The 12,382-nt window shown below is 37.2% G+C and overlaps 1 protein-coding gene across 1 annotated transcript in view; it reads right to left on the bottom strand.

Moving 5' to 3' along the window:
* The window catches only part of CDH8 (cadherin 8), a 211,417-nt gene that overhangs the window by 186,160 nt on the left and 12,875 nt on the right, over window positions 1-12,382 (bottom strand). Inside the window, 1 exon segment of the mRNA XM_030581829.1 lies at window positions 8,360-8,808. Coding sequence (XP_030437689.1) covers window positions 8,360-8,611 — 252 coding nt within the window. The 5' untranslated portion in view covers window positions 8,612-8,808.

The following is a 12,382-nucleotide window of genomic DNA, read 5'->3' as shown; positions in this document are numbered from 1 at the left end:
GAAATAAATGAGACAAGATGATTGGGGCACTCTCTCCTGCCAAGAAATGTCTGTTTAAATAAAGTACCTTTTGTTGGTTTTACCTGCAACTGGGCTTTTTGTCTCAATTAGGTGGAATATGATGAAATAAAGACCGTCTCAGAAAGGATTGCTGGAGGCAATATAGCAGCAATGTAGAGCACACCAAGTTTGAAACACTAGCTTAGGGCTTCACTCTCTTTTCACAAGGGGCTGGATATGCTACAAAGGTAGCAAGCACCAGCACAAGAATGAGGGAAGGGATTTCTTATGTTGCTCCTAATAATTCCTCTGGTTAATTCAGGAACGGCATGGATACTCTCCAAGGGAAGCCACACACAGCTCTTTTTAGCAGCTGATGTGGTGGCCATGAGAAAAGGGCCTTGCTGAAAATAGTGGAATGGGAATCTTTTTGGCCATAAGAGATGCTCAGCTGTTCCTCCAGGAGAGAGGAAAGGTATAGCTATACATTTGCTATTAATGGCCTCAACTCAACTAGGTACTTCACAGGAACTAATGATATGCTTAAAGTTAGGCACGTAATTAACTTGATGAAACAGGGTCTACATGTATGATTTTCTAAAATAGTTTACTTAATTTTCTCTGAAAACATACTTCAACTTCTTCCAGATTAGTGCCTTTAAACACTGCCTAAAATACTTACCACAGTGCTGTATAGTCCATGGCTTTATTTTTGCAGCTGAAACTGAGTGACTGCTTCACATCCAAAGATTAAATTGTGAAGTCTCTTATGGCCCATTAACTGGAGAGCAAACATAGGCAGTCTCAGATTTGTAGTCTTTGAGTCTATCACAGAATGCTATGCAGCACATGAGGTACCAACCAGCTGGATAGAACCAAGCCCTATTAAATAAGAGTCTCCCATGCAGAAAAAAAGATTGTGCAAACCCTTTCTTGTTATTTTTACACAGAGGCTGATTTTCTTCATGACAGTTGTCATATATGTAGGTATTCTAGTCTAAAAATTGAAAACTGGGTGTCTTACGCACACCTCTCAAATGTCCTTCATTCCAACATATGTCAGTCACTTTAGTCCCAAAGTTACTTCTGTGTCCCACCATTCTGATGTTCCCTCTCTTTTGCTGTCAAAAGTTATTTACCTCAGAAACAAGGAAACATAAAACTGTGATGACACAGAGTCCAGCTTACACTTAAGGACTGAATCCTGTTGTATTTCATGTTTCCTGCCTGAATAATTTGTCTGTCTTTGTCACACATTGCAGCCCACTTTTGGGCCTTGGCAGATTGAGAGAGAGATTTCTCAGGGCTTGATAACAATACATTCAGTCCTTCACCTTAATGGTTTGACTCCGACCTGCATTGTCAGCTATGCTAAGGCACTACCAACTGATGGCTCTTCAATAAGCTACTTGCTGAACTAGTTCATAGTGGACAGGTGTCTGTTTCTAAAAAAACTACCTGCACAATTGGCACTAATTGGTACCCATGTTGATAAGAGGAACTGAATCATCCTCACAGCACTAGAGGTGGTCCTTCCAGGTAGAATCTGAAACCCATTTGAAGAGCAGTATGAGGAATTTTACACCATTATGTCATATCTGTTACGTGGTCACAGAGGACTCCACTCAATTTTTCATGCTGTCACTCTAGCACTTTGCATGGACATTTGAAAACCATAAAAGTTCATTAAGAGAAAAATAAAAAGTTTGGCTCAGTGTATTGGTTAGAACAAGCAACTAATTTCCCCCAATAGAGAATTAAGCTCAATTGGATCTACCAAACTTCTGGAAAAAAAAAATCATTTCTGAGGCTTCAGCAAAACATGTTAAGGAACAAATGCTAAGTAATAATAATATTAATGGGGCATCAAAATACCTGAATTTCTAAACAGAGTCACTGTGTAATCATACCCACAATATGCATGTCCTTCCTCACTCCTCTCCTTCCTCGTGTGTTATTATATACACTCTTGTCTGTCAAGTCTAAAAGTTAGGGCCCAATCCTGGAAGGTGCCAAGCACATCAGAGAAGTGCTCTGCACCTTTAACGTCATTAAAGGGTACACACCATGTCTCAGGGGGTGCTTGGCACATTGCAGGACTGAGTCCTTCATGTGTATTCTTCAAAGTGCCTTACACATTAATAGGTGCACCACAATAATGGACCACATCCTAGAGTAAAATAGCAGAATAAAGTAGATTTTTTTCTAGCAGAATAAAGTAGAACTGGGGGGAGGGAGTCAGGGTGGGCATCGCAGAGTTCTTCTGCACTCAGGGAGTACCCAGCCAGCAGAACAGCCTTTTAAGGCCATTTTCAGCCAATGCAACTGGCTCCAGGATTGGAGGGAGGGGAACATGAAAGTGGCTAAAAGCAACCTTTGACTCCTCCTGTTCAGTTGTACTTACAGCAATACATAGGAATAAGGTCTGAGATTCTGCACCCAGCTATGTGTTGTTTTAACTAATACCATGAGATCTCAATAATATGATTTTTAAACGGCCTACACTTTGAAGAGACACTTCCAGGTACTTTAGTGAAACAGTTTGCTCTTGTTTAATATTACATTCTAGTAAGGAATCTTTTCTCGGTTGTATCTACTTGAATACCAGTTTTAAAAGAAAAAAACACTACCTACACTGACACTGGAAAATTCATTAAAAACGTGCCATTTTTATCAGGCTCATATAAAATATTGTGTGCTTCATTTATTGCTTTGTAGCAATATTTACCTAAGAAAAGCTATTCTCGGAACTGCGTACATACTTCTGTATTGATACTGGGACACATTAACAAGGAAATAACCTAAACAGGAGCACTCTAAATACTAGATACTGTACACTCTGATCCATTAGAAACAAGCAAAAAAAATGGGGGATGCGGCATAAAAATAGGTAAGAAAATAAATTCTATTTAGTTTTTTTTACTTCTGAGTGTTTATTAACAAATAACTAGGAAAAAAGTCCTACATTAATGCACTATTAAGCTTACACGGGGAAAGAAAAAGCTAAAACTCCAACAGCAATGGTAACATTTCAAATCCTGAATGTTTCATGATGCACATTTTAGGTCATAAATAATAAAATACTAAGATAAGCAGAAAACAGGACTAGAAATATTACATGTATGTAATATGACTGGCTCTTTCTACAGCCCTTTAGCTGTAAAAACTTCAGTGGTGCATTAAACAGGATCGCATCATCCCCTGAAAAGGATACACCCGCGGACTGCAAACGTCCGCTCCTTAAGATTGATTTCCCCCATTCAGGCAAGAAGCATGTAGTTCAGCCCCTCTTAGGGATGGGATCCCTTTTGCAACATTAACGAGAACAGCATTAACACTCAGCCACAAAAAAATAATGGAACTAACTATCTAATTAAATAAATAAAAAGGACATAAAAATAAAGTAAATTTTACATGCAAATACTTTCTCTGATGGACTGGTCACACGAACGTGCACAATGTGGAATCCATAGCTCAGTGCTATACTCTTCCATTCATGATGCTATTTTCATTTTAAGGCTCAAAGCATTGTCTTTTCAGCACCCCAGCCCAAGACCCAACCTGGGAACACATCATATCCCTCTGTACTGTTCACCTCCGAGAGGCTTATAAGAAAGTACTGACAGGTTCTCACGCCTCTAAGAGCCTGATCCAAAAACCACTGAAATCAGTGGAAAGACTCTCCTTTACTTCATCAGTCATGCCCAGAGAAAGATATACACAACATACATGGAAAAGGTGATTGCCACACATGGCTTTGCAGGTAAAAAGAAGTAAAATGGAAGAAACCAGAGTGGGATCCTGAGAAGAATTGGGAGGGTCTGTAGGGACAGGAGGAGCAGCCTATTGAAAGAGCCTCAATCTGACTGTTTGTCAGGACAGCTCCTTTGAGTCTGGGGTTTATTATTGAATTATTCAATATTGACTCCAAGGATGAAAAATAAAAGGCTTCTGTCATTTTCAAATCCCTTCTATGTGTTTCTACTGTTTTTAGTCTCCTGCACTGTACCCATAAATCATAACTGTAACGCAGAAACTATACAACCTATGTTTTGCCTGAAAATGTCTGTCTACTACAGTGGGCCCTATGCCATTTAACACATCACAAATTACATGTACTATATATGTATCTTGGACTCCATAAGACTGGTGAATGGGACCTGTGATAACATGTCCCACATATTTTATTAAGCAACTGCACAGTGTAATATTTCCTAACTTTATTTTCTATTTCATTGTGAATTCTGCTGTTGTGCCCAATGAAAGAACAGTGACATTTGATACACCACAGAGCTCATGGTACATCTGCCATGGAGTTGTAAATGCATGCAGAAGAGACTAAGAACATACAGCAGTATATATCAAATAAAAGTTCTAGCTAAGTAATCAAATCTTCGAGGATAGCATGCAATGTCATCAGACATATCACTCCACAGTTGAATGAGATTGTCAGTCACTGGAAGACTCTCTGAAATACACAGTTTGCAGGTCTTCCAGAGCTTAAAGTACTACCTTTGGAAGGTAATCTAGACGTACCCTATTGCAGGTCAACATATATATGTGAATCAAAAGGAACAGATCATGGGAAATAAAAAAGACTGAAAGAAGATTATTTGTAAGTATCATGTTTCTGTACTGTTTTAAACAACATATTTAAACTTGTACAGGAGTGTAGCTCCATTTAGCACAGAGCTTATGTGAACTTGAAAGTGAATGATTAGTGTCCATACAGGTTTTTTAAATTGTATTTACATATGTACAGTATTGGAACAATGACATTTCTTATTATTTTAATAATTCAATAACTAAATATTGATAGGTTTAATAAGCATTTATGTAGTATTTTATGGGAATTATCTAATTAATCCTCCGAACAACCCTGACACAATATTTACATCCTCATCTTAAAGATGGGGAAATGCTCATACAGAAGTAAATGGCAAAATTCCCATTAACTTCAGCAGAGCAGCTTGTTGACTTCAAGAAAGTCAGGGGCAAAGTTAGAACCAAACGCTCCTCCTTTACTCATTTCACTCAACCACCATACCTACCTTGTTGTCTGACTGTCTATTTCATTTGAAAGAAGAAGCTTTCAATTCTCCTGTTAATTTCATCCTCCAATTATTGTCATATGCTAGAGAGACCACATCGAGAGCATAATTCTTTATGAACATTGCAGTTCCCAAGGAGAATGCACAATAGTACTAGATAAGTATGCAGCTGTACTACCTTAGTTAAAAGTTCTATCAGCATTTTAAGGTATCTAACATTTATTTTTCCTAATTCATACACTCTGCATGTGTGTTTTTACCTCAGATAGAACTATATTTTAGAAAAAGTTATTTGAACCCATGTACGTGTTTTTCCAAAGGGTTTCAGTATTCTATTTCATTTTATATACAGGCTTAAGTGCCAATGTCACGAGGGGCTGAACACTTCCTGAAAGGTAATCAGTGGTCTCAGCACTCACTGGAGTCCATGACCCTTATCTTGAGAAGTGCTGATTCTTTAGGGGTGAGTTCTCAAAGGGCCCTATATTAGCCTTAGAAATTGTGTGTCAACTTTTCCCTTGTACATGTGTGATTATCTAAGTATGTAAACTCTTGCGTTTGTATTTGCATATCAGAGAAAAGACCTAAAGACCTGATTTGTACACATGGCAGGTCCTTGGTGCATATTAGCATAGTAATTGTGCAAGCACTCAGATAGTAAGGTGATGAGAGCCATATAAGAACTGATATAAATGGAATAGAAATAGCTCTGCATGAAATTTAGCCTTTGTTTAATTGGAAGCACTTTTGGAGTTTGGCTCTTACTTTCACTGCACTTTCAGCCTTGTGATAGCATTGCGTATCTTCAGAGCAATCTGTACAAATACAGGTGTCTTGTGAATATAAACAGTGCTCGTAACATGTAGCAAATGCAACATGTAAACAGCATTGGCTATGCATGCAGAACACACTTGTGCAAGTGCAGCAAATGTAACAGCATGTCAGTAAAGCAGACCTTATCAAGCGTCTTTAATCCAAAAAGCTTTAAGCTAAAAATGTTCCTGACAGAGGAAGCAATAGAAGAGAAGGAGCAACCTCCAACTGTGCAGAAACATGGTTAGGAGAAAGACTGGAGAAACAGAATAAGCAGAAAAGGGACTTGCAGAATATTGGTAAAATAGGGAGAGGGAATCCACTGAAGGCTCTGAAGACCAAGAGGCTAATTTTAAATTGGAATCTGGGATGGGTAGTTAAACCAAGAAGGGTGATAAAGAACAGAGATGCCATACCTCCACTTTCTGGAGGCCTAAAAAAAGCAGTTGCCATTTTAAAGTTGGGAAGAGAGTTATAACCTGACTTTGAAAAGTGCTGAGCACCTGCAACTCTCATTGACTACAATGGAACTTATGGGGGCTCACATCTCTGAGGATCAGGCCTTAAGAAAGCAGAAGTAAAGGCGATTTTCTGGAGATAGCAATAGACACAGACAAGAATTTTAAGGAAATATTAAGTTTAACTTTAGAAATAAGCCGCAAATCTCTGCCGTTTAGAACATGTGCCACTTTTCATTCGCTTCCATCTCTATCATGCCATATACTAATTATGCAGCAGTCCCAGCAAATGGGATACCATGGCTTTGTAATAATAAGTACTATTCAAATTCCTAGCAGAAGATGAGTATAATGTCTTTTTTAGTTTTGCCTGAGGTCCTGTCCTCCCTCCTTTTTTCTTCATTAATGAATTTAAAACAATGCAGGAAATTAAATCCAAAAACTACTGAGCATTACAGCAAAGTTAAGGCTATGATTTACACGGAAAAATAAAATTCCACAAAACTGAGACAGAGTGATCTCACTCTCTCTCACTCCTTCTGAGTAGCCTTAATTGTGCTTGGGCATTGCTGCACATATGGTACATAAAATCACAAACTCTTCTGATAACCTTACTATGAAAGGATTAATTAAGGAGCGGCTGCCTTGATTCAAAATCTTCTTGTTTGTCATCTTACGTACTCTACAAAAAATACACTCTCCTCATTGTTTTAAATGCAACTTGGAATACTGTATATAAATAAGCATGTTGTGGCCCCATTGATATTGGGATACTTTACTGACTGCAACAAAGCATATTAAGATAAATCTCCCATTGGTATAAATCAACATTAGTTTAAATTGAAAGTCAATGGACCTATGCCTGTTTGCACCATCTAGCCCAAGATTTGGAGCCCAAACTGATCATTTCACAAAATCGGTTTAAGATAACAATGGGTGACAATTGCTATTAGCATATTGGTCCAGGAATAGTTACCAAATCTATACTTTCTCTGTCTTTTCTTCAGTAACATGATAGCTGCAATATGTACAGAATGCTTTAACATGAAATTATCCATGTTTTAACCCCTTGTCTGCGTACATTTATACATTTTAGGAGCGAACGTAATTTGGTAATAATATGTCTGATTATTCAAAGGAAACAGAAAGTTAATGATATGTTACAGTATTTGACTATTCTAATATAAATCAAACATCCAACAAGGAGAAGACATTTATTTGCTAGTCAAGCTTTATGATGAATGCAGATGGCATGATCTCTTTCCAAGGCAAGTGTGATTTGGAATTACTGATTGAGAGAAATGAACAGAGCTGTAAAAATAAACAAGGGGCTGGTAATAGACAAGGTAGAGTATCTGTCAAAGCAAGCATGTGCTATTTTACTCATGCTCTCCATCTTCCTGTTACAAAATACTATGCCTATGATGTTATATTGTATGGCAAGTACATCAGGGTCATTCTACAACTATATCTTAGCCTGGTGTCTTCTGTTGTATGAGGTACATTTTCATCCTTGTGTTTAGGCTTGCTCAAACGTGCATCTCTGAGAAATGTCAGAGCATTTTAAAGCTTTATGTAGCAGGACAGCAGGTTAAAAGTGACTATAAAGTATCAAAACGTTTGAATACTGGATATAAATATAAGCATGTAACAAATAGCAGCTTTTAGAAAAGTCTTAAGATGAGAAAGGCTAAGCTAATGACATTTAAAGAAACATGCATCTGTTCCCCTTTATCACCAAAAATAAAAGATGCTTTCTATCTTGAAAATACAAGTTAGAACAGGCTGTCTGTACCCTGAAATCTCCAGTCCACTAAAAAAGATCATTCTACTTTCTCCTGTCAGAAGATCATATCATTTATGTTAGTTGCATATCTACAAGAGGAGTAAATATCTATAAAACATAAATTTACAGGCAGCAGGGAAGTCTCAGAATGACCAAGAGCTGTAAATCTGAGCTTGATAGGAGAGTCCAAGCCAATGAGGACCTACATCTATCCTACATTTTCATAGTGAAAGAAAAAAATGTTTACTTACCCGGCCAACTAATATTGGTTCAGGTCCAGAAAATTCTTCTAATACAAACATTTGGTTCCAAACCCAGCCCCTCTTTGAACGGTTCAAAACCTTCTGTTCTCCACTGAGCCCATTTAGTCCCATACTGGATCCACTTGGTAATATTTCAGATTGATTCAATGGAGCCATATAAATGGAAGGAAGGACAGTAATCCATAATATTATTAATGGAGTCCATACATCCATAAGCATCTCCGTTAGTCTTTCTGGCATTGTACCACAAGCTTAGCAAATCACCACAGAAATGAAATGATTATTGTGCTTTCCTCCAGACGATAGCCATCCAGTTCATCATGCAGTAAAGTACATTTACTTACAGCTCCTCCATATGTTTGCAGCACAGTAAACAAACAAAAATTGCTTAGCTTATAAAAACATGATCCACTGGGTTTTCCTGTCATCCAAGATTCCTGCAAAAATAAGAGTAATACAAAGTTAGCTATAAAGTGCTTGGGGATATATTTTATAAAATCTTAGTTATTTTCATGTCAGAAACAAGCCAAAGTCCAGTTTTATATTTGTAGTAGATTTGTAGTATTTGTAGTAGATGATGTAGTAGATGATGCCCATTTTAAAGGGGGTGAGAGGGAGAACAACTAAGAGACAGATACTTCTGTCAATGTTGCGTAGCACCACCTGCACTACCAGTTCCTTCGATTTCAGGTCAGAACTACTCAGTGTGAGACAGCATATTAGAATTTGACCCTGTATAAACCTTTCAGTAAAAGCTGACCACAAATAACTCTGAATCTGAGCAATAATACAGCGGTGGGTAACTCATTTTTCTTTTTTTAGTCTATATGTCCCCTGCTTGCTCTGAAGTCAATGGACCTCAGTACCTCAAAGGATTGGATCCTTTTTTTCCCCAGGCATTCATAACAGCCAAGAACTTTTTTTTTTTAATTTATGTATGGCTGCAAGGAAAAAAAGTTCAGTTTTTAATAAATATGGTAACATTAAGAAAGAAAATATTAATTTCATTTATGTAGAGGCAGTCAGGAACCAGACTTTCCATTTTGCAAGACTTTCTACCATTTCTATTTTTTTCTTTCTAAAATAGCACAAAATCCAAAATATTTTGAAATGTTATCACAGAATGACCCCCTCACACACACATGCACAAAATAAATGTTTTTGGTCAATCAACACTGTTTTGTTCCTATAACATCAGTGTCATTCTACTTTTTATTTTTTTATTATATTTTAGCAAAAAAAAAATGCAATAAAAAGTCATTTTGAAATGGATAATCAAAATATTCCATTCAAAAAAGGTCAAAATGGAATATTTGCATCTCAGTGGAATGTTCTTATTCTGTGTTTGTTGTTTTCCAAAAATTTCTGAAAATCAACATATTTCTGCAAAACATTTCACTTTTGATTCACCAGAATTTTTCAATGAAAAAAAATCAAATTTCTGATCAACTCTATTTACAAGTTCATGTTCCCCTACCTCTGTCTGACAACATAATACAACCATTGAAAACAACAAAAACATAATTTGGCAAAAAAATAAGACCTTAACATTCAGACAAATAAAACCTGATGTGGAGATCTCATATAACAAGGAAGAGGACAAGAGAAAATAAAAGGCTCAATAGTGGCCAATTTAAAAAAAAAACAACCTTTAATATAAGATCTTGAAGTGTTTGTTTTCCCTAAGAGATGTACTGAAATGAAGCTAGTTTAACAACTTAAAGTAGGTTGCAGTATAGCCACATTGCTCTACAAACCGTAGATGCAACTGTAGGTTATTTAAAAAGATGTCAAAGACGATAATAGCATGGCTGGAGTTTTGTAAAAGGCTTCCTGATACATAATCGTTGACTGGTTCAGAACCAAATGTAATCTTATGGAAAACTATAGTGTAGGAGGATAGTTGCACGGCTGCCAACTCATGATTTTTTGTATGTGTGGATCAGAGCTGTACAAATCACTGATTGTTTTGGTTAGCTAGTAGTTCTGATTTTTTTATTTTTTTTTATTTGTTCCATACAGGCCCAAATCAGTTTTTTTTTTCAAAATTTTGTGCAGGATATGGTATTATTGAGAGGTACTATGGCACTTCAAACCAACATATTTTTGTCACACAAAGTATTTCATTCAACTTGAAACTAAACATTTAATTTAAATTTTGAGCTTTTAAAAAAAATAATTTTCGTTTTAATCCAAAACAATTCGGCAATATCAACATGAATTTACAAAATGTTTCACTCAACTTGAATCTGAATTTTTCTGTGAGAAAAAGTTTTGGCCAAAATAATGTCAACCAGCTTTAGTGTCCGATGATATTCAGTGTATTTCTAGCAGCCTAAATTTCTTGAGTCATATGATTATGTGAGACTCACAACTTTCATTGTTGTGTACATATTATGCGGTTCTAGTGTTCATGTTTGTGAAGGAAAAACTTGAAAACATGAACATGATATTTAAAGGGTAATAAAACAAACAAACAGAAGACAAATTAAAAGGCATAAACTGTGGGGTTTGTTCTGTTTAATATAAGAATGACCTACTGGATCAGACCAATGGTCCATCTAGCCCAGTATTCTGTTTTCCAGCAGAGCTGGTCCCAGGTGCTTCAGAGGGAGTGAACAGAACAAGCAATCATAGAGGACCCATTTCCTATCACCCACTCCCAGCTTCTGGCAATCAAAGGCTAGGAATACCCAGAGCATGGGGTTGCATCCCTAATCATCTTCACTAATAGCCATTGATGGATCTATTCTCCATTAATTTGTCTAGTTCTTTTAGGAGCCCCATTATAGTTTTGTCATTTACAACATCTTTTCGCAACAAGTTCCCAGGTTTGTTTGTATTTCAGTAACTGACAATATAGCTATGGAAACTTCTTGCCAGAAATTCTAAAGCCATGAGACTCCTCTTTTTAAGAAGGTGAGAAGAGCTGTTATGAACTAAAACTCAGTCCCAGTATCTCTGGACCTCGAAGTGTGATACTTTCGATAATGCAACAAGAATGAGGTAAGTGCCCATTCCAGTAACTGCTATGGGTCTCAGTGCTGAAGACTGAGTGAGAGGGAGAGGGCTGGAAGGTAATGCAACCTAATTCTCTGAAGAGATTTTTCTATGGAATGTGGAGGGAAGAGACATAACCTGACTTTCCATATCCCCTAATCCCCCCAGGGAGTGGTGAGGAAGAGAGTGGAAGGACAGCTCTCTCCTAAGAACTTCACTCTGAAGACAATGAAGGTATGGGGAACAAAAGGATTTGTAGCTACTGCCCTGTAGACCTTAAAAGGGAGAGGAATCTAGAACATATTAAGATAGGTAGGAGGTAATTAGAAGAAGAAGGAACGTTCAAGCTTAGATGGAAACAATACACAACTTGGTAGCTTGGGATAAAGTTTTTCATATTTTTCTGTTCATGTGAATCAAAAGTAAAAGAAACCTCGGGATAGCATGAACCACCATGAAGTGTAAAGATCACCATCTTGGCTGACACTAAGGATCAAATCAAAGACATCCAGAGTTAGAAGCATAAGTCTTTCCAGCTTGAGTAAAACTCTGTAAGTTGGTAGGTAGCTGAAACACTCAGATCCACTGTGAATTTAACACAGAAGAGGGTACATAACACACACACACACACACACACACACCTGTGAGTTACACGTGCACCAGAGAAATCTTTCAGACGAACCCACCCTGAGACTGCTGCTGATTTGGATACAGCTCTAATTGGCACTTTTTTGCCATTCCCAGGACTGAATAATAATAAAACACAGCACTTTTCATATTCAAAGGGCTTTTAGAAACATCAACTAATTAATCTAATTAAGAATGAACTGCTGTCCCCTTTCACTCCAAAGGGTGCTCCCTCCTGAACAGAGCTGAAGCAAATTGATGGGATAGTGTGACACTTGTACTGCTATGGCATATGCTGTATCTTTTTGTTATATAGGGTAGAGAAGGGACATAAGACTTTAGTTACCTGAACTGACAATCTGCAAAAACTAAATTCATTTCGAT

Source organism: Gopherus evgoodei, chromosome 12 (genome assembly GCF_007399415.2).
Source record: "Gopherus evgoodei ecotype Sinaloan lineage chromosome 12, rGopEvg1_v1.p, whole genome shotgun sequence".
NCBI classification, from domain to species: domain Eukaryota; kingdom Metazoa; phylum Chordata; order Testudines; family Testudinidae; genus Gopherus; species Gopherus evgoodei.
Note: the sequence above shows the minus strand (reverse complement) of the source record. Positions and strands in the feature narration are given on the sequence as shown.